The 22,329-nt window shown below is 44.5% G+C and overlaps 3 protein-coding genes across 3 annotated transcripts; 1 reads left to right on the forward strand and 2 right to left on the reverse strand.

The window, feature by feature from the left end:
- Nucleotides 1-657: 657 nt before the first annotated feature.
- On the reverse strand, nt 658-1,865 carry LOC106848350 (late cornified envelope protein 3C-like). The gene is made up of 2 exons (XM_014868167.3): nt 1,752-1,865; nt 658-1,214 (listed from the first exon to the last, which is right to left on the reverse strand). Exon 2 carries the CDS (start codon nt 1,191-1,193, stop codon nt 930-932), a length of 264 nt encoding a protein of 87 aa, XP_014723653.1. The 5' UTR covers nt 1,194-1,214; nt 1,752-1,865; the 3' UTR covers nt 658-929.
- A 10,627-nt stretch (nt 1,866-12,492) lies between these two features.
- LOC106848348 (late cornified envelope protein 3C-like) lies at nt 12,493-13,729 on the reverse strand. The gene is made up of 2 exons (XM_014868164.3): nt 13,594-13,729; nt 12,493-13,051 (listed from the first exon to the last, which is right to left on the reverse strand). The coding sequence occupies exon 2, from the start codon at nt 13,028-13,030 to the stop codon at nt 12,767-12,769; it is 264 nt and encodes an 87-aa protein (XP_014723650.3). The 5' UTR covers nt 13,031-13,051; nt 13,594-13,729; the 3' UTR covers nt 12,493-12,766.
- A 4,524-nt stretch (nt 13,730-18,253) lies between these two features.
- On the forward strand, nt 18,254-19,485 carry LOC106848347 (late cornified envelope protein 3D-like). Its single transcript, XM_014868163.3, has 2 exons — nt 18,254-18,383; nt 18,929-19,485. Exon 2 carries the CDS (start codon nt 18,950-18,952, stop codon nt 19,211-19,213), a length of 264 nt encoding a protein of 87 aa, XP_014723649.3. The 5' UTR covers nt 18,254-18,383; nt 18,929-18,949; the 3' UTR covers nt 19,214-19,485.
- Nucleotides 19,486-22,329: the final 2,844 nt, after the last annotated feature.

Consider the following 22,329-nt stretch of genomic DNA (forward strand, 5'->3'; position numbering starts at 1 on the left):
GACTTTTATTGAAGTTCATGGTAAAGTTCACAATTTAATAAATGTTTGCTCCTTAGATAACACCCACTTATGATTCCAGCAACACTTCTCATTTTCTCTTTCCTAAAATTATCATTTCCCGCACTCCACTCATCTCCTCAACTAAATTCCAACCCATGTTGTTCCCCCTGGACCTTATTAATTTAAATACTTCTCTCACCTTTCATCTCTCTCCCTGCGTTTTCTCAGAGTCCACTGAGTCAACCTGCCTTCCTGAGGTTCACATCTCCTTCCTCCATCTTTTGCCTTCTCCTTCCTCTGCCTGTTTTCTTTCTTTGCCTCATGATTCCCTGTTTCTTCATTAGACACAGAAATAGCTTATCAAAATAAAATAAAAGTATCACATCACACACTGGCAGTTCCCAGGTTGTATCAACACCCACTCAGGTTTCACAGAGAAAGTCACTGAGAGTGGCAGGGCTTCAAACCCATACAACTCTCACACTTCTCTCAGTCGCCATTCCAACTAAAAACTCCACAGCCCTTCTATGTGTGCAGGGGAAACTGATCTGCTGTTTTTTCCTGGTCCAGATCTAAAGTTCTTCCCCTAGAGCTGGATTTTGTTGATCAAGGAACTGAGGGGAGGGATAGAGTGAAGTGACACGTGGGCTGCCCATGGTAATGAGGAAGAGAAGCTTTATTTTTCACAGTCAAGCACAGGCCCTGCCAATCATTGCACATGCAGGGGGTGGGGGAACTGTGAGATCCTGGACATAGGACAGAAAGAGCCTTCCGGAGAGAGCTCCAAGTCCTCCATGGAACATCCCCAGCTCAGGCTGGGAAAGCGAGGATGTTGTATCTGGGAAAGGATGCGTCAGGCTGGGCTTTTCCTTGACCCTTTGGATTCTTGTTTCCTCTAGAGTTGCTCATCTCAGCATCGGGAGCTCAGGTCAGCAGCAGCCCCCAGAGCCCTGGCCACAGCTGGAGTCCCCGGACTGCTGACCACTGCCACGGTCACAGGAGTTGGAGCTCCGGCGCCGGCATCGGTGGGACCTGTGGTGCCCATGGTGGCTCAGGCAGCAGCTGCCCTCGGAGCTTGGAGCACAGCCCGAGGAGGCTGGAGGTGAACACTGTGCGGGGCTCTTTGGGGGGCACTTGGGCGAGGGGCACTTGGGAGGGGGCTGGCACTGCTGCTGGTGCTGCTGGGAGGACATCTCGGCGGGAGGTGAGTGAGCCTGGACAAAGCAGAAGCCCCTGTCAGTTGAGACTCCACAGTTCAATATCTCCTCACTCTTGGTTTCCTGGACCCCTCGCTTCTAAGACCAGCTTCTCCCTGAGCCAAGGCTGCAGGAGGGGTGGGAAACTGATGTGGAGTTAGTTTGATCATACAAGATGGCTCCACCTTTGCTCTCCACCCAGCACCCAGTGCTGCCAATCTAAGTGGGCATCTAGGGTTTTGTATCTTAAAGGAAACACATAGGGGATGCACCTGTTTGGGGAAAGTTTTCTGAAGGATGGATGAAATGTGTGTTCACACAAATAGAAAGAACAGGGGAAGGAATCTTGACTTCCTGTGGCCATGTATGTCCCAGAATTTCTGTCACATCCCACAAGGACTCCGTCCTGGCCCTCACTTCTCCCCTTACTACCCTCTCTGTGGCCCCTTTTCTGGGATTTCATTCCAGACTCCTCTGTTCCCCTCTCTTCAGCTGTGACCTTAGTGATCCTTTCCAGCATCTCAACTAGAGTCTCTTCCCCTCCCAGACACTTACCAGATACAGAGGAGGCAGAAGACTGTTCCTGAGGAGCCCAGGACAGGAGTCCTTTTATCTTGTGTTGAGTTTGTGACGTATGGCCTGAGCATGCTGCTGCTTTCACAGCCTGAAGGAGGGTGACAGCCTGACACACCCCCAGGACTGACTTTCCATTTGTCGTCTTCCTGTGAACTTACCAAGATGTCTGACAAGAGGGAACCAGGAAGTTTTGATGACTGACTACCTTCATCTCACTCAGGCCTACTGGGGGTTGCCATTCACCTTCCTTGCATCATTCATTCAGCTCACAATCTTTAACACACGTACCGCCCAAGGGCCTTGTTGGGAACTAGGCATACATGGATGAAGATGTCATTTTTCTGTTCTTGGGTACCTCACAACCTGTCAGGAAGGAGAGAGAGAAATACTAATGCACACACATTTGTAAATATACAATTAAATATCAAGTGCTAAAGGTTATAATACAACTATGCATAACATCTTCAGACTTGAGGTCATGGTCTTTGGTATTAGCCTTCCTCCACCCTGCGCATAACCCAGAGCACCCTGGCACATGAAGATGTAATTAGTTACTGTTCCCTTGAGCTGTTGGCAATGAGATGAGCAGGTGAAAAATGGAGGAATAGAGCTGAGACCCTGTCTGGGCTAACCAGGGGCCCTAAGAAGATCTTGTGGCACCCAGGAACCTAAACATAGGGTTCCTGGGAAAGAGGGTCATAGAGCTGAGTTAATGTTTAATGAGTAGAAAACCTGACAATATGTGAAATTTGAGTATGATCTATTTATGTAAACTGAAGACTTTTCTCACTTGAATTTGCCATTCGTTATACCACATTTTCAAAGAAAAATAACTATCAACAATCAAAATTTAATACTCTTATTTAAATTAAAGATTTCCTTATTCAATTATGTTATTTATGTTTTATGACATGGAAAAATATTCATGACCTATTTATAACTGATTATAGCAATTTATAACTGATTAAAACAATATACATGTTCATTTAATTAAAACACTTTTATGGTAAGTGTGTTTCATTTTCCTATGAATATTAAAGCCTATATGACTGGCTACCTGTTTTTAGAGAAAAAAATGATTTTATAAGGGGGTTTAATTTCCTTTTATATTGTTCCACTTTCTAAGTCATCCTCTTTGAAACATAGAGATTTCATAAGTTCTTTCTTTAGAGATATTTGTGGGAAAATGAATTGCTCTGGGTCAGAGAAAATGGTGGCTCAGGATGGTAAACCTGGAAGAGGGTGAGTGAAGCATTTACCCCCTCAGTTTCATTTCAAACTCAGTGGCCATTATCCTAACATTGTTGGGTGTCCCACCAGGTATACTATTCAGGAAAAGGAATGTCTTTCTATTACACTGGGTGGTAAGGCTGAGGACGGAAGTGGAGTGGTGACAACATGACCCTGTATTCACCAGCTTTGCCAGTGCTGCTAAGCCTCAGAGAATGCCAGATGAGGGGAAGGGCAGAGTTCTGTGAAATGAACTCTGGGCCTCATGCCAAGTCCATCGGGTCTCTGGTCTGTGATCCTGGTAGGAGAACCCACCCACTTCCACAAGCTTAACATTTGGCCTGAGCCCCTGTCTTCCTTATTGTCATCCATATTCACCCTTCCTGGAATTTTCTCTCACTTAAGTCCATATATCTTTATTCAAAACGTTTCTGTGGAGTGTGTACCATGGGCCAGGCCCCGTGGACCATCCTGAGAATATAGTAGGGAAGAAGGGAAACCCCGTCTCTGCTCTTAGGGAGCTGACAGCCTAACACAGGCGGCAACCATCAAGGGAGGAATGACAACTGTTTCCAGGGGGATGCTTGGGGCTGAGTCTTGTCTCAACAAGTCTGAGGGTTCAGATCCCTGCAGAATTGTAAACACTTATTTTACATATTTTGTGATTCTCCAGAAGCAGAGATGGAAGCCATTTGGGTCAAGTGGGTGAAATCTTCAGTCATTTGGGGGCAACGGTTGAAAAGCAACCCCAATCATAGTTTTGGCAAGTTCCAAATTCAAAGCATTCAGAAACTATCCGTGGGGAGTTTTCTGTGTTCTTTTTGGAGTACAAGTCATCTTCTGTTTGGCTTCCCTCAGCTCCGTTCCTACCTACCGGTCTTGAATGGCTCAACATCCTATTCCTAGCCTTTAATTCAGGAGAAGGAGCTGCCCTTCCCCAGACATGCAGGTAGTATGAGAGTAACTCTACAAGGGTCATCACTGCCAGTCCAATCCCCAGGAAAGTAGGCATCCCATGATCCAGAGATTCTAGAAGAAACACAGAGATTGGTATACATGGGTGATCTTAGGAGGAGTTTTTGACTTATTAATGCTAACTGGCATTATGGAGCATGCATTCAGCCTCTCAGGTTTACCTCCTTGGATTCATTTTAATTAGGCCACGGAGCTTATACACCAATGATGAATCTTTTTTTCCAACCCGTCAGAGTTAATTGTCAGTTCAAGAGTCTCCTGTCACCTGTCACCAAAAGTATGACTCAGATGAGTGTACTTGGGAACACTCATCTGAGTCATACTTAGGTAGGATGAGAGGAGAGAGATGGAAAATGCCACCTTTTTATTGTTGTTGAGACACAATTTACCATAAATTCCACACTTTTAAAGTGTAAAATTTGGTGATTTCTGGTATATTCCCAAAGTTGTGCAAACATCATCACTGTCTAATTCCAGAACATTTTTATCACCCCAAAAGGAAACTTGTAACCATTAGCAGTCACTCCTCCTTCTTCACTGTTCCTCTGCCAACCACTAAGCTGATTTTTGCCTCTGTGGACTTGCCAATTCTAGATATTTCTTGTAAATGGGATCATACAATATATGAGCCTTTGTGTTGGCTTCTTTCACTTAGCCTATTTTTTTTTTTTTTAAAAGATTGGCACCTGAGCTAACAACTGTTGCCAATCTTTTTTCTTTCTTTTTCTTTCTGCTTTTTCTCCCCAAATCCCCCCGGTACATAGTTGTATATTTTAGTTGTGGGTCCCTCCAGTCATGACACGTGGGACGCCACCTCAACGTGGTCTGACGAGTGGCGCCATGTCCACGCCCAGGATCTGAACCTGTGAAACCCTGGGCCGCCGCAGTCGAGAGCATGAACTCAACCACTCGGCCATGGGGCAGGCCCCGAGCCTATTGTTTTTAAGGTTCTTCCATGTTGTAATGTGTATCAGTACTTCATTCCCTTGTATGGCTGAATACTATTCTACTTTATGGATATACTACATTTGTTTATCCATTTATCAATTGACAGACATTTGGATTATTTCCACTTTTTGATTATTAAGAATAATGCAGCTATTAACTTAATCTTTATTATTTCCCTCCTTCTGCTTTAGGTTTGTTTTTCTCTTCTTTTTCTAGTGTCTTAAATAGAAGATTAGATTATTGATTTGAGATTTTTTTCTTTTTCAATATAGATAATTACAGCTATGTATGTCCTTCTGAGTAGCCCTTTTGCCATATCCTATACATTTTAAAAGTATGTTGTGCTTTCATTTCAATTCATCTCAAAGTATTTTTTTAAGTTCCCTTGTGATTTCTCCTTTGAACTATTGGCTGTTTAAGAGTGTGCTGTTTAAGAGTGTGCTGTTTAATTTCCACATGTTTCTGAATTTTCCAGTTTTCCTTCTTTTATTGAATTCTAGTTTTATTCCACTGTGATTAGAGAACATATTTTGTATAATTTCAATCTTTTTAAATTTAGTGATATTTCTTTGTGGCCTAAAAAATGGTCTATCTGCAGAATGTTCCATGTGCACTTCAGAAAAATGTGTATTGTGCTATTGTAGTTGGAGTGGTCAACAAGATGTCTGTTAGGTCTAATTGGTTTATAGAGCTGTTCAAGTCTTGTATTTCCTTATTGATCTTCTGTGTACATATTTGGCCATGGTTTTTTTGTATTATTATTATTATTATTATTATTTTTTTGCTGGGAAAGATTTTCCCTGAGCTAACATTTGTTGTCAATCTTCCTGTCTCTCTCTCTTTTTCCTCCCCAAAGCCCCAGTACATAGTTGTATATTCTAGTTGTAAGTCCTTCTGGTTCTTCTATGAGAGCTGCTGCCACAGCATGGCTACTGACAGATGAGTGATGTGGTTCCATGCCCAGGAACCAAACCTGGGCCTCCAAAGCAGAGCAAGATTAACTTTAACCACTAGGCCATCAGGGCTGACTCTGGCCATGTTTTTAAGACTTCAGAAGGCAGTTTACAATTCTGCCTTAGGTTTCAATTGCTGCTTATGCAGAACTTCAAGTTCAGTCAAAGGCAAGATGTTAGTGTTTTCCCAGGTCTTTGCAGGGTTGTATACCACCCTGTATATCTAGATGGTCTCTTAGACTCCCCGCAATATGTCAGAGCTTTTCAAAGCTCTGATGGGCATCTCATGCCTAGCTTTTCCATTTAAGGTTTTTGGTCAGTTTCTGGCTTGCCCAACTGTTCTGTGATGTTAAACAGTTGTCACTAATTGTTTTTGACAAACACCCTGGGGTAAAACCTGTTTGCAGTGAGTGAGGTCTGAGTCAGGTGGAATAAAGATAAGCTTTGCTAGTTGGGATTTCCAGAGAATTTCCATATAGATCAGAAAATGACAATTCTCTGTGGATGGGGCTTTTGCAAATTCCAGACCTATTCTATTCTCCCCAGTGGTTACTAGGATTTTGATTTTCAAGGCTGCTATGGATCTGGGGACAGGGGGATGGGAATAGGGAAGGTTAAAATATCACAAAGTTCACTGTTCCTACCACTTTTCTGGAATGGACACTTCTAATATTTTTTGAAAGTTCCTTGTTAATTTTCAGAGTTTTGCAAAAGTTGATTTGGGCAATTTTTGCAAGTTTTCTAGATGCTTTTATGCAGAAGCAGAATTTTAGAGAGCCTTGCTCCACCATTCCCAACTTTGTGTTCTTACTTGAAAACATTTGTCCTTAATTTCTTATCTGGGCCACAAAATCCTCATCCAACAAAGTTTATCATTTTGAGATATATACTCTTGTCATGACCACTGAGATGCATCCATGTATATTCAGACTGTATGAGGAAGTTAAATTAATCTTTTCCTGTTTTATTGAGGTTTGACAAGAACAACTTCCCACTTGTAAACAATAGAAACTAAGAACCCTCCACCTTGTAAAGAGAGGTTGGAGGAACCCTGCTGCCATTACTCTACCTCCTACTATAGAATATATGATTTTGGGGCTGAAAAAGAGATGAGAAGTTTTCAAAGTAGGATAGAATGCTGTGGCTTTTCCTTTATATTTCACATCGGGAGGGGGACAGTTTAGTCCTCCTACCCTCCACTAGAAGAAAAGTATAGAAATCTCAAGGGGAAAAATTTTAGAATTTAGAGATGCCTGAAAAGCACAAGAGACTGAAATTTCATATCTCAGTTTCATCATTGGACTTGCTGAATATTTCTCGGTGGTTATTCTAGAGGGCGGAAAAAGAATTGGAAATAGAAAATAGGAAGGAGAGTAGAGAAAAGGAGAAGCAGCCATCCCACCACAATTTGATATGGCCAGAGTTCATGAGTTTCTCTGAGCCAAGTGGACAGGTTGGAAGTCAGCTAGGCATGAGCTGTAATGCCAAGGTCTTGCTAGGAGTATGGCTGGCAGGGTGAAAGACCTTAGCATCAAGACATTCTGGCTTGTATCAATGGGAATGGGGGTTTCGGGGAGTGTCTAAAGAGTTCAAACATTCCGTATCAGGTTACGGTGCTATGAGAATACCTCCTTGAAAGACTCCCTAAAGAACCAGACACTTGAGAGCCCTCATGGGCATTCAGCCCAGATGGGAAACAGCCATCAAGAGACACATGCAGTATCAATCAGTTATGAAGTGTTTACCTCCTTCCCATTTCCCTCATCCCAGTCCCAACACACATGATGAGAAAGGGAACCCACAGGGTAGAGAAGGAGGTGAAGGAGGAATGATAGAGCTGAACACGTCTCTTTCCCACTGCAGTCCCTTAGAAGAGGGTTGGACTGTACTGGGAAAAGGGGAGGAGTTAAGATTCTTATACTGAGCTATATTCAGCTCAACAGTATGGGCTAATCTCTGAATCCCTGAAGATGGCTAGAAAGTTATGGGACACATCTGCCATAGCATCCAAGGAGAGCCAGTGTAGCACAGTAGAAGGCAGTGACTGGAGGGGAAAAAGTCCTATTTACACCCTACTGTGTTCAGACTCTTTAAACTTGTTAAAAGGCCCCTGGAAGATTTTTGAACCAAGGATCTCTCTTGGGTCCTCCTACCTTTCCACTATCAGCCAATAAATAAATCAGTACCCAGTTTCATAAGTGATGTCATATTTCCCAAAGTACATTTAGGAAAACATTCATTCCTGTAGTTAATAATCATCACTCTATAAAATCAGGTTTTGTGATAAAAAATGTGAACGGCTTCAGATACAACACTGGAGAGTTTTCTGTTTCCAAACCCCATGTCACCCTCCAACCCTTCAGGTTTTATAAGCCATTGTGGGAGGTCTATAATCTGATCTCTTTTATCTTTTGACCCTTGAGTTGGGCTGCAGCACTCACTGTAGGTCAGTTGCCACCTGGAAGAGCTGATGAATGGGCTGAATCATCCAACAGCCAGAAGAGTTTGAGTTGTCAGGAGAGGCTTAGAGTTGGCAGGTGGAGTTGAAGGAAGTTTCATTATTTTACAAAGTCAAACACAGGAGCCAAAGAGTATTTAGGAAGTAGAATTGGGGATAGGCAGTGGGGAAAAGATGGGTTTTTGGAGGTCATGGAGGGTGAAATTTCTGGGGAGAACTGAGATCTTCATTAGAGATTCTCAATTTTGGCTGCGCAGTGGAATCATCTGAGAAGCTTCTAAAAAAATACTGAACTCTGAGCTCCACCCCCAAAGACTGATTGACTTGACCTGAAGTACAGCCTAAGCATCTGGATTTTTTATATATCCCCAGGTGATTCTAATGTATATCAAGGTTTGAGAAGATTGGATCATATGAGGTAGAGCATAAAGAATTGGAGGTTGGAGAATGGGATTACTTGTTGCTTTGCCTACCTATTGCTCACAGAACAAACACATTTTTTTTTGGCAGGCAGTACCAGTTTCTGGCCAATCAGGAATTGGCTGACTTCTCTGGTCTCAATTCTTGCCATCCTCTCCTCCAAATCTTACCTCCAGTTCCTCAGCTGTGACACACCAGGGACTGAAGGACCTTTGCCTGGGCCTGAGCAGGAGAAGACTATAGTGACTGATGCTTGGTGCTCAGACAGTATCTGTCTGAACACCTTGAGGAAAGATGTAGATGTCATGGACAGTTCTGGCTCATAGAGAGTCTGGATAGGACCTTGTCACCAGGTCCTGTGTCAATCACTTATAGGCTGCAGGGTTATGGTAGCAGAGAGGGAAGGGGGAGAGAGAGTAAGCTTTTCTAAGAGGAGGGATCTGGGATGCCCCAAGACTGTCCAAACACCTATTCCTTAAGCTTCTTGTGGGCTTGTTTTCTTCCTTCCCTCCCTCTCTCCCACTCTTTCCTTGTTCATTCATTCTTTCCATCCTGTTTTTCTTTTATTCTTTACAAGAAACAAACTGATAGTGCACACTAGGCATTGTGACAGATACGGGGAATCATAAATAAATAAGATACAGTCCTGGTGAAATAGCTCATAGCGTAGTGGTGCAGACAGACAGGTAGTGAGATAATTATGACACAAGGTGATGAGTGCTGTAATAAATAAGTGTGGGGAATCCCTGGCTTAGGCGAGAGCTGTTGGTATCAGTCTCCTGTTGCCTTGATGTGTTCATTTGGTGTCACGTGCGGGTGGTTGAGATGAGGTCAGATGTCCGTAGGGACTGACATTGGGTGTGCAGCAGGACCAATGGGATGAGTGCCTTGACCTGCACACGGCAGCTGGTTCAGGTGGGAACACTGAGAGGATCTGGTGAAACCAGGAGGCAGATGGGTCCCTGCAAAGAGGGAGGTGTCAAAGCTGGTGTTTGAGGGCAGAATGTGGCTGATAGAAGAGACCAGAGTGACACGTTAAAAGCACTGATTATAGAATTAAATATTCCTGGCTTTGTTTCTTTGCTTTTTCAGGTGACAGCTGTCTGAAGGTAGAGGTATTGGGGGAGAGAAAAGGCTATAAAGTTATGAGAGGACAATCGACCACAGATTATTATAGTTGAAATCAGAGGTGGAAGTAAGAGACTAACATACATTTAATGAATGGTGTGTCAATACATCACTCACTCTATGTTTCTGAGTTTCAAGAGGAGCTCAAGAGAAAGAGGTGATTCATCTAGGCTGAGATAACAGGGGGAATTTAGCTGAAAGGTGAATTCTAATTGGTAGGTGAATAGCATTCGATAGATGTGGTAATGTTAATATGTATGCTTGACGTGACGCAATTGATGTGACTGACTAATTTCTGTGGAAATTTCATTTAAATCAGCTCTATAGAATTATCATTCATTTTACTGTAACTCTAGATTTTACTATAACACTGTATTTTCCTCTGAGATAAAAGCATGCTTAAGGATAGGGCAAATATTTTATATCACACATGTAATTAAAAATGATAGTTTCAATAAAACATTATTAAAAGCAAATGTGTCTGTTTCTTCTGCTACAGGAAAGCCTACAGTTGTGGCTGCCCACTCTGAGATGCTCAAATATGGTATAACAGGGCATTCCAGGAACTCTGCACTCAGTGGTCCTCAGTTCCAGGAGAAGTGTTGTGGTTCTGTCCAGATTTGCAAGTTTTATGGCTCTGGGTCCACCAACCTTCCTTCATGTGAAGCAGAGTAAGGGCTCACATACGTGGCAGTGACTCTGACCTCTCAGCCAAGCTTACTTATCCTGAACGTTTTTTGAGGCATATTTCCACCATGAGTCTCCACTGTTTTGGTCCCATGGAGGAGTGCTGCCCAGGAATTTCTCAGGTTTTGAGTGACAAGTAGCTCGTGGTGATAGATCCAAACATGGCAGCTGTGGTTCCTACCATAGAGAATTGTGCTGCGCTGGAGAGTGGATCATATATGCTCAGAGTGTCTCACAGCAAACTCCTTGGGAGCCTTTTTCTTTATTAAATCACAAAGATTTTAGAAACTCTGAGTCCTTAGATATTAAAGTGAAAGTAAATAGTTTGATATTCTCCAAGAATAAAAAAACATATATTTGATTCAATGAACTCCCAAAGTACTACACAGGATTCTGTTTTTCCTTGGTATCTCCAGCCCCACACTGATTTCTCCCAAGTTTTCAATTTGAATTTAGTTCAGGCTCCATGATGTCCCTTTGACTTATTCTAAGAACCGTCCGGATGCCTTGACTGCACTGCTCCTTTACGCCAGTATTTCACCTCTGGCAGGCAGAGTGAGGTGAATCTCTAACCAGATGATTTCCACCTAGGGGGGCAGATGAGTTTCATATTTTAGGTCCTAAATATGAGGAAGTAAATTAAAAAAACGTCTAACAAAGTTATCACTCACACGGTTTGGTTCTTAGCTCTATAGCTTTTAAAAAACAAAACAAAAATAAGAACAAAACACAAAGTTAAACAGGTCTAAATAAATATTAAGTGAAAAAAACTAATTGTTTCAAAGATCTCTTGAAAAGTCTCAAGGGGTGCCAAGTGACGGTAACCGAGAGCATGGCCTCCACAGTCCGATGGCTGAACCACTTTCTGGCTGTGTGGACTTGGTCATGGTACAAAACTGTCTGGATCCTTAGTTTTCCCATTTGTAAAATGGGGTTATTAAGAGCACCTACCTTCTAGGTTGTTTAGAAAATTAAATGAGAACATTTCAGTCACTTAGGGGTTCCTAGTATATGATAAGCACTAAGTTTTTGATGTTATAATTATACCAAAAATCTATAATCTTAGAGACACTTCTTATGCTCCCTTCCCTTTTTCCTAAGTGTCTCCTAATCCACACTCTCCACATTGTCGCATTTCCTAAACTCTCAGCCCTGTCCCTCCCTCTAACCCACAACTTCTTTAGCTTCAACTAATTCTCTTCCCCTCCTCTGCCCCCACCCCCAGCTCTCTCTGGGATTTTTGTTGAGCAGATGAGCAGATGGAGTTATCTCTCCTTCCTGATGCCATCCCTTCCTCTTCCTGCCTCTTTATTCTACTCTTAGGATTTTCAGCTTTGGCATTTCAGTCCAGAGCATTCTCTGTAACGGGGTGGGGACTGTTCCGTGTTTTGTGGCATGTTTAGCTGCATCCCTGGCCCCTATCCACTAGATGCCAGTAGGATTATACCCTCCAGCCTCAGCCTCTACAAACAACCAAAAATGTGTCTAGATATTTACAAATGTCCCTTGGAGGGACAGATTCCCCTGGTTGAGAAATGCCCAATTCTTCCTATTTTCTGAGAAGATAATTGCCTGCCACACATTCTCTGTTTCTCAATGGGAATGCCAGAAACAGTACAACAAGCAAATAGCAGCTCCTCATAGGAGCGTGGGGAGCCCATTGTGAGAGGAACCCCCACCTTACATTTCATAAGAAAAGTCCTTCCTTTTAGTGATGGTTATAGGCCCCCCATTCAATCTCCTCCTCTCACCCACTGCCTCCCAGTCCAGCATAAAAAGACTGGCAGACCTCTATTTTTTCTAGTCTAAGCCTAGGATTCTGCATCCTCTCTAGGGCACTGCTGCACCTGAGGGGCAGATGGAGGGGCACACATCCAGCCACCTGGGGAGGGACAGAGTGAAGTGACACGTGGACTGCCCGTGATAACGAGGAAGAGAAGCTTTATTTTTCACAGTCAAGCACAGGCCCTGCCAATCATTGCACATGCAGGGGGTGGGGGAACTGTGAGATCCTGGACATAGGACAGAAAGAGCCTTCCGGAGAGAGCTCCAAGTCCTCCATGGAACAACCCCAGCTCAGGCTGGGAAAGTGAGGATGTTGTATCTGGGAAAGGATGCGTCAGGCTGGGCTTTTCCTTGACCCTTTGGATTCTTGTTTCCTCTGGAGTTGTTCATCTCAGCATCAGGAGCCCAGGTCAGCAACAGCCCCCAGAGCCCTGGCCACAGCTGGAGTTCCCGGACTGCTGACCACTGCCACGGTCACAGGAGTTGGAGCTCCGGCGCCGGCATCGGTGGGACCTGTGGTGCCCATGGTGGCTCAGGCAGCAGCTGCCCTCGGAGCTTGGAGCACAGCCCGAGGAGGCTGGAGGTGAACACTGTGCGGGGCTCTTTGGGGGGCACTTGGGCGAGGGGCACTTGGGAGGGGGCTGGCACTGCTGCTGGTGCTGCTGGGAGGACATCTCGGCGGGAGGTGAGTGAGCCTGGACAAAGCAGAAGCCCCTGTCAGTTGAGACTCCACAGTTCAATATCTCCTCACTCTTGGTTTCCTGGACCCCTCGCTTCTAAGACCAGCTTCTCCCTGAGCCAAGGCTGCAGGAGGGGTGGGAAACTGATGTGGAGTTAGTTTGATCATACAAGATGGCTCCACCTTTGCTCTCCACCCAGCACCCAGTGCTGCCAATCTAAGTGGGCATCCAGCGTTTTGCATCTTAAAGGAAACACACAGGGGATGCAGCATTTCCAGAAAGCTTTCTGAAGGATGGATGTCACAGGAAACATGTGTGGACGTGAATAGAAAGATCAAGGGAAGGAATCATGCATTTCTGTGGCCTTTGTAGGTCCCAGAATTCCTGTCACAGCCCACAGGGACTGCTTCCTGGCCCTCACTTCCCTCCTTGCTGCCCTCTTTGCAGTCCTATTTCTGGGATTTCATTCCAGATCCCTCTGTTTCCCTCTCCTCAGCTATGACCTTGGGGTTCTTTCCCAGCATCTTAGCTAGAGTCCCTTCCCCTCAGACACTCACCGGATGCAGAGGAGGCAGGAGTGGCTCGTTCCTGAGGAGGCTGTGGATGAAGAGCCCAGGGCAGGATCCCTTTTATCCTGTTCTGGGTTCATGATGCATGCCCATGCATGCTGCTGGTTTCCCAATCAGGGAGAGGGTGACAGTCTGGCACACCCCTAGGACTAGGCTTCCCTCCTTTTTCCTGGGCACTTGCATAATGTCCAACTAATGAGATTCAACCAGGAAGCATGGTGACTGTCCACATACCTCTGCCTGGGGCCGTCTGTGAGCCTGACCCTCTCCTTTCCATCCTTCCTTCTTTTAGCTCACATGCCTTGGTTCAGATTCTGTCTCATGTACTTTCCTGGGGACAAGTTTGTCTATGAAAGAATTCTGTTCTTGCATTTACCAGTCTACCAAGACATATACACAAACAGACGAATAAATCATAAAACAAATTCCAAGTGATAAATGTAATTAAATGCATACAATGTCTCCAGGCTGCCCCAGTGGCCATGATCTTCAGATATAGTCCACTATGCCTCCTGAGCTCATGGCAATGAGATGGGGGACTGGTGTGGAGCTCTGCCTGGGGGAAGTGAGCCCTTTGGATGACTCGTGGTACCCAGGGAGAAGCATGAGTTTTCATTCATGAAAGGAGCAGAGCCACATTAGGTGCTGATGGGCAAATAAACAAATTGACTAGAACTGAAAATGTGTATGGTTTTTTTAGTGAATTCATCCAGACTCAAAACTATTTGCATGTTTGAATCTATTATACTATCTAGCTATAGTCAAAGAAATGCATAATTAGGTCTATAAACTAATAATCCATATATAATTTAAATAATTTTTATAATTACAATGATATATCATGGATTTATATTTTCTTACAGAGAAAAATGTTCATAGCCTATTGTTAACTGGTAAAAAGCAGGTAGTAAAGCAGTACACACAGTTAATTAAATGATACTTTGAATGAAGTCTTTTTTTTTTAATAGGAAATGTGTCTTATTTTTTTATGACCATTAAAACCTATACGACTGGCTTCCTGCTTTGGACAGTTTCATTTTTCTCACTTCACTGTAGAACTCACCCACACTAAAGCATAGAGATCCCATGAGTTATTTCAAGACCCTGTGGAGGAAAGATTTGTGGTGGGCCTTCAGAGTGTTAGCTCAGTATGGAGGAGGTGGAGACAGTTGGGGAAGGAATTACGCCCTCACTGACATCCTCTGTCTCCAGAAGAGGTTCTTGACCCCCTTGAGGCCATTTCTCTCACATCATTGAGAATCCCACAATTAGACACTGGGTCAGAAGGGGAAAACATGAGTGATGAAAAGGACACTACTTTTCACGCGGACTCAGTGGTGAGGATGAAGAGGGAGAAAATAGTTGGAAACTCATTTCTGTCTTCATCAGCTTTGTTGGATGAGGCTAGCCTTGGACAAAACGACAAAAGTAGGCTACTCTGCCTCCTGATGTACCTGGGACCTCCTGCTTACAACTGGTGTCCTAATGTAATTGCCCAGTGGTGTCCTGGTCTGGATGAAAATACAGAGAGAAGAGATCAGCCTAACGGAAGTGGTGCTCACATCATGCTCGGGGCCCCTCTGAAGGTTCAGCCTGATCTTGGAGTGTGACTGGGAGAGGGACATCATCCACTGTCTTTTCTCCCATGGACTTGAGCCTCCTATTACTAGCCCTTCCTCCTGAAGCTCATAGAATTGTACACTTAAATGGGTGTTTTTTTCCGTATGTAAAATATACCTCAAGAAATCTGACTTAAAAATAACAAAAAATTTTAAATAGTGATTTTTAGGAATAAGTATAAATGTGACAAAAATATATAAAAAAGAAAGCAAAGAATGATAAATATAAGATTCAGGATGGTAGTTACATTAGCTGGGACAGGCAGGGGAATGCATGTGGGAGAAGTAAGTAGGTACCTATAACTTACTATCAAAGTTCTGGTTTTCACTTGGGGGTTGATTTTTGTGTGTTTGTTATTTGAATAATATATAGTCAGATAAGCAGAAGGTAAATTAACTAAGAGGGCTTTGCACGGACCAATGATGTACACAAACCAAGGATTATTGTTAATCCAGATCTGTGTACCTGAAATCTGATAACAAGAGAACTAAAGGCTGTGAACTCCAGGAGTAGTTGTCTCCCCAGCACGCCACATTCGGCCTTGCTCATCTCATTTTCCTCTCTTCACAGCATCGGTCATAAATTGCTCAGGAGAAGGGCTGACCCTCGTCTCTTTGTTTGCTCATTTATTACTAATATGCCTTGCTCAGAAGGCTCACCCTGGAGCCGGGCCTTGGATAAAGTGCTTCCTGTTCCAGAGCTAACACACGTGTAATTAGGCCACAAAATCCTCATCGTAGACCAACCAGGAAAATTTCTTCCCCATGTGATGTCCCAGATTCCTACTAAGACATCCTCGGACTACAGCATATTTGGAGTCGCCTCATGCTCTGGGCTGTATGTTCAAGTGTCTTCTGTCACCTCAGGCTCATTGTGAACTCTGCTCTGAGAAGCAAAGGGTGGACTGTGAGGTGGGGCAGCTTCCAGGAGGATGGTGTGAGATGAAGGAGCTCCATCTCAGAGAGGAAAAGAATGAGAACATCAGGATGTGGAGACAGGGACTAAGACAGGGACTTGGGGTGGAGGTGGCAAGCACTTCTGCTAACAGGCTCTGGAATGGTTTGAGCCGCACTGACCGGGGGGCATGTGTTACACACAAGGTGTAGCCCCACAGCAATTCAAAATCGCTTATCCTTGAGATTAAAAATGGCCTCTGGACTTATTTCTGAAAAACCACATTTCACAGAAAACTAATTCTTCCTTTCTGCATCTAGGCTTGAACCCTGAGACAAAGTCAGTTCTCCTCCTGTCCATCCTGCAAACCCCTGCAGTTTGCCTTAGGGCTCAGTCATCACAAACATAAATATTTGTTTAGTGTTCATCCTACCTGTGACACCGGGGGTAAAGCACACCCAGAGTGGAAGCGGGATCTTGTTTTGAAGCAGAGAGGACATGGAAACCTGCCCAGCTCTCCTGTGCCCACCATCAGACACCCATCTCCATGTCCAGGACCATTCAGGTTTGCACACATAACTTGAAAGAACTGTTGGAATCACTGATTCAAAATGAGTAAATTGTAGATTGGAGAGAAAAAGGAAACTGTGGCCTTTACTATTAATTTGTATCTAAAAACAGGTAGCCAGTCCTTTAGGCTTACAGAAAATCAGAATGTAATATATTACATTAGCTGTGATGAAGTTTTATTTAATTTCATTCAATTAAATTTAAGTACGTGAAGGTTAAAGTTCCAATGATAATTTTTTTTGGTGAATATAATGTAATATATTTTATTATCATATTTGAGACCAAATTTGATGAGGAATACATTTGTAACACCACAGTTGAATCAAATGGGAAGACAGTATTCAGTTTACGTAAAGCTTAGCCATTATGAGGTCTATGCTATCAAATGAGCTACACGTATCACCTCCAGCATCGTCAACCTTACCATTATCAACCATTTTGAAAAATGGTTCATTATCATCATTTGCACACTTTTTCCTCAACTCTTCCAAGCACATGAGCCATTTCCTTCCATCAACTTCTACAGAGTTAGAATCAATAGCACACGTCCCACAGGTAGGCAGATGAGGACGCAATGGAGCCACAGTGAAGAACTGGATCTTCTTCTCCCCATCTTCCACCGCCTCTTCCCACTTCTCCTCCTCCTCCTTCTTTTTTAAAATTATTTTATTTTATTTTTTGAGGAAGATTAGTTCTGAGCTAACATCTGCCTCAAATCCTTCTCTTTTTGCTAAGGAAGACTGGCCCTGAGCTAACATCCGTGTCCAATTTCCTCTACTTTTTATGTGGGACACCGGGCACAGTATGACTTGACAAGCAGTGCATAGGTCTGCACCCGGGATCCGAACCAGCAAACCCCAAGCTGCCAAAGCAGAACGTGTGAACTTACCTGCTGTGACACTGGACTGGCCCCCTCCTCCTTCTCAATAATATCAAATATGAATCTTGTCACATCTAGAGTTGTAAGTCCCTTCTTCACTCTAACTCCTCTGCTGCTCCCCATGGTGCCATATGGGGACAAAGAGGTCCTCTTAGGAACCTTTCTGTCTTTGACAAGAACTGGCTCCAAACTTTTATCCCTTACTCCAGACATCACACTCCCACAGGACGATGATCTTGTCCAATTGTCAACTCCAGAGAACAGCTAAAGGCTCTACCACCCTTTGAGACTTAGAGTGTAATGGGGGATTGACCTCCAAAAGCTGGAATCTTAGGTTTGAGGTCTTTGTAAGCACTTCTGTGATACCAAATAGCCCATCAGACCCAATGTATTTACTCATCTAAGTGATGGTCCATTTAGGCTGTGAGGTACTCAGGGAAGAATGGTATCATATAGCTCTGTATATTATTACTGGTGTGTGAAGTAAAAATAACAGAGCCTGTGTCAAGGTGTGTAAGTGAGTGAATGAATAAAGGGGCAGCAGCTGGTCCAGGGCAGATCGGAGTAGGAAGTAATTGGGCAGTCACAAGGATATCCTGGTTCCACTTTAATAGAACTCTAGTCTGCTGTCCAGGAAGATACTGGAGGGAGGCAATTAGGAAGTGTGTGGCACTGTCACGCTCCCCCGGTTGTGAAAGCAGCTGCATGCTCAGGCCGTGTATCACAAACCCAGCACAGGATAAAAGGGCGCCTGCCCCAGGTTCCTCATCCACAGCCTCCTCAGGAACAGCCTTCTCCTGCCTCCTCTGCATCGGTGAGTGTCTGGAAGGGGACAGAACCTTAGCTGGGAGTGTTGGGCAGATGAGCTCAGACTATAGTGAAGAAGGGGGAAGCAGAGGTGTCTGATGTAGAGACAGCAAGAAGAGGACCTTGGAGGGCAGCTGGGGACAGTGTGGGGACAGTGAGTAAGGAAGCTCTGTGGTCTGTAACATCAAGGTCTGTGACACACCAGAGCCCTGACTCTCAGCATCCCCTCCGCTCTTTATCCTGAAAGATGCACACATGCCCAGAGACATTCTCCAGGAGTCATTACCCACTTGGGCATATTTGCGTCCATGTTTCTATGGAGACAGACAGACTTGGGGCCCAGTTAGAAGGTATCATCATTGGTTTAGGAAGGAGGGCTGAGTAAAAGAAATGTCTTGCCACGTCAGTTTAACTTGAGAGTGGTTCCCATTTTCTCCTGAAGGCCACAGCTCAGGAAGCAGCTGGTATTAGGAGGAAGGGCTTTATAAAACCACTCATAGAGGAGACACTGGCCTCAATGTTTTGCACTGACATTTCCTTTAATCCATCCAGGCTCACTCACCTCCCGCCGAGATGTCCTCCCAGCAGCACCAGCAGCAGTGCCAGCCCCCTCCCAAGTGCCCCTCGCCCAAGTGCCCCCCAAAGAGCCCCGCACAGTGTTCACCTCCAGCCTCCTCGGGCTGTGCTCCAAGCTCCGAGGGCGGCTGCTGCCTGAGCCACCACGGGCGCCGCAGGTCCCACCGATGCCGGCGCCGGAGCTCCAACTCCTGTGACCGTGGCAGCGGTCAGCAGTCCGGGGGCTCAGGCTGTGGCCAGGGCTCTGGGGGCTGCTGCTGACCTGGGTTCCTGATTCTGAGATGAGCAACTCTAGAGGAAACAAGAATCCAAAGAGCCAAGGAAAAGCCTCAGCTTGACGCAGCCTTTCTCAGACACCCTAATCTCCCTTTCTGGGGCTGAGCAGCTGTGATGTTCACAGGGGCGGGGTGAATTCTCCCCAGAAGGCTCCACACATGTATTTCTAAGGGTCTGTGGGCTCCCCCTCCTCTGTGCCTCACAGTGTTGTCACCTGTGTCTGATCATTTAGAGAAATAAAGTCTTGTCTCACACCATCTGCCTCTCACTTGTTCTTTGATGGCTCCACCCAAGGCTGTGCAGTGGGCTCCCCTCCCTCAGCTCCCGAGGGTCCAGCATGTCAGCACCAGGGAATAATCTTGTCATGGGGATGGAAGATTAATGGGTCAGACTTTTCTTCACACAGAGGGGTCTTGTGGGAGCTTTGAGGTTGGGAAGGTGGGAGGAAAGGTAAGCGTGGAGAGTTGCTGAGAACACTCTCAACAGAAGACTTGACTTTTCTTGTGCAATCTGTGAGGAGGAAGGGTCTGACATCAGAATCCCCCTGTTGTCATGTATCAGAATCTTAGTTGAGGGTAGTATAGAGGGTCAGAAATTGAGAAGATTGAGGCCAAAAAGGATGGAGGGCATGGAGGTAGAAAGAAAGATCTGAGGGAGGAAGATCAAGTCAACTTATGAATGATGGACTTTAGAGAGAGAGCCGAGTGGAAAGCTGGTAAATTCTGAAGAAACTGGAATTGAAGGTTTTGCCAGAAAGAATGCATGGGGCATTCATCACTGAGAAGTTCTGAACTCTCAAAGAACTGAGAAAAAGAGGACATGAGAAATGTCTCAGAGGGTTACAGATTGGATACCTTAAACTTTTCTCAAGAGATTTTAGATAGAATGGAACTCATTTTCCTTATTTTTTGTCTGTTGAATGCTTCCTCTCAAACTCAGCAGCATCAAAGAGACATAGCTGTGTTACGGTCACATCGGATTCTTTTCCTGCCCCAGCTTTCGAATAGGGCAGTGTTTATCTATACCCCAAACTGAAATGGTCATTCTCGATGTGAACCAAGAGTGCTGTTTCACTTGAATTGCCAAATTTTTGAAATAAAGGTGCAAAAGAACAGGGGTCTGTTAGATCCAAGCCATAATGGTTCTTGAAATAACTTCACAAGGATGAAAATATACCATATAACTGTGGGTACAATCCAAGATGAAATTTTTGAGAGAAAACAGAATTTGAGTGTGAAAATTCTAGACAGAGGACAAAACCTATGTGATATTTTGGGAATTCATCTGAAAGAAATAAGTTTTTTGTTATTTCATTTTTTAAAAAGTGTTTTAAAAAGTGATAAACTGGAAGTTAGTTTTGCTCCAATATTCTTGGACATATAATTTCTCAAGAAGCTGGAACAAAAAGCGTCAACATGAACCCTGATTGGAGGTTGAAGCCCAAAATGGGCTGCCAGTGAAATCACTGACCTTGCCGAGTTGGGGTTCCCCGAGGAAGTGGCCACAGATGTGGGGATTATCCTCGAGCAGGCTTTGGAATCCGTGTGATGAGCTACTTTCTCCTGGACATTTAAGACATTCTTGGAAAGTATTCTTTAAAAGTCAGAATTAATTACATAACAGAATAAAAGAAAAAGGATGGGCAAGCTCTGTGCAGAAAAGATTTGGGAACCTCAGTTGAGAACATGCAAACCCCACACTCAGCTATGTTTGTGCATTCGAAGCCATAAACATTGATGAATCTGTGCTGGTTGGCCCCAAATCCATAGGGACCTGTGTATTTCAGGGGTGAATGGCAGCTGAGACACATCAGTCAAATTCTAGCTGCATATCAGCAACTGAGGAGCAGTATTCATCTTCCTCTTTTCCTCTCTGCCACATGTCAGACTGGGCTCCCAAGATGGTACTCTGAAGGATCTGGACTTCCCATGAAGCTCATTTCCTTTGCTTTTCAGAGCTCTGTTTACTCCTGACTTGTGCCCCTGTCTTTGACTTGTGGATTTATAAAGATTTTCCACTTGAGTGCCATCTGACAGTGGGTTTGTACCACTCCACTACCCACTCGCCCTTTTCCAGGCAACCCAGGGTTTTCCCTTCTTTTTACGTCCCAGAGAACAGCCCTGCACTGCAAGTTTTAGGGACCACAGGACCAGAGGAGGGGGAGGAAGTAGGTTTTCCCCCACTCAAAGGGTGTCTCTGGAAACTGAGTTCAGTGAAAAATCAAAGATTGCCAGTGAACGGCCTCCTGTGATTTGAGCCTGGTGTGAGTGTCTTTGCTACCCCCATTTCCTCCACTCCTGAGCAGCGCTCCTGTCTATTACCTTCTCCCATTGACCCAAGCTATCCCTCCTGCATCTTCTGCCCAGCCCACACCCTCCAGAACCCCTCGTTTATGAACTTTCTCAATCTGTCTCTCCCTCTGTGCCCCAGTTTCAAATTCGTCACCTTTCATACTCTACCCTCTCTCCTCTCTTTCTCAGTCTTCATTTGAATGGCTATTCTCCTCCTCCATCCTCTTTGGTCTTGTTCTTCATTGCTCATTTCTGATTCTCTGTCCGTCTCACCCCTGTCATACAGTATTCTTACAGAGCCCAGAACAGTATTCTTACAGGAACTCCATGAGCAGACGCTGGGGACTGCAACATGAGATCATATCACATCTCATTTCACACAGGAAAACTCAAGGCTTTCACTAATTCGTTCCCACCAACACCTCTCCCTAACCCGACCTCCATCCTAATACACAATCTCCTCCAAAGGCTCTTGTGAGGTGAGGGGAGTCTGATCTGCTATGTTTCTGTTCCTGAGACAGGATTCTGTAACCAATGTTGGGCAGCCTGGGTGGGGCAAAGAAATGGCCATGTTAGACAGAGGTTGCACTGTGAAAGGAAAGCTTTACTTTTTCACAGGGACGTAAAGAAGGTGAGGGGAAGCACTGAGTTCCTGGAGAGCAGTAGGATCAACCCTCCATGGGAGCACTTGAAAACCTTCAAGAAATATCTCAGAAACAGAGAGAGGGGACAGGAACAGGATGCACAAGCTGGGGTCGGTTCCACTCATTTTGGAGCTTTCAAATGTTTTTGCTAATCTCATGATCCAGG

The sequence above is a fragment of the Equus asinus genome, chromosome 25 (genome assembly GCF_041296235.1).
Source record: "Equus asinus isolate D_3611 breed Donkey chromosome 25, EquAss-T2T_v2, whole genome shotgun sequence".
Taxonomy (NCBI): domain Eukaryota; kingdom Metazoa; phylum Chordata; class Mammalia; order Perissodactyla; family Equidae; genus Equus; species Equus asinus.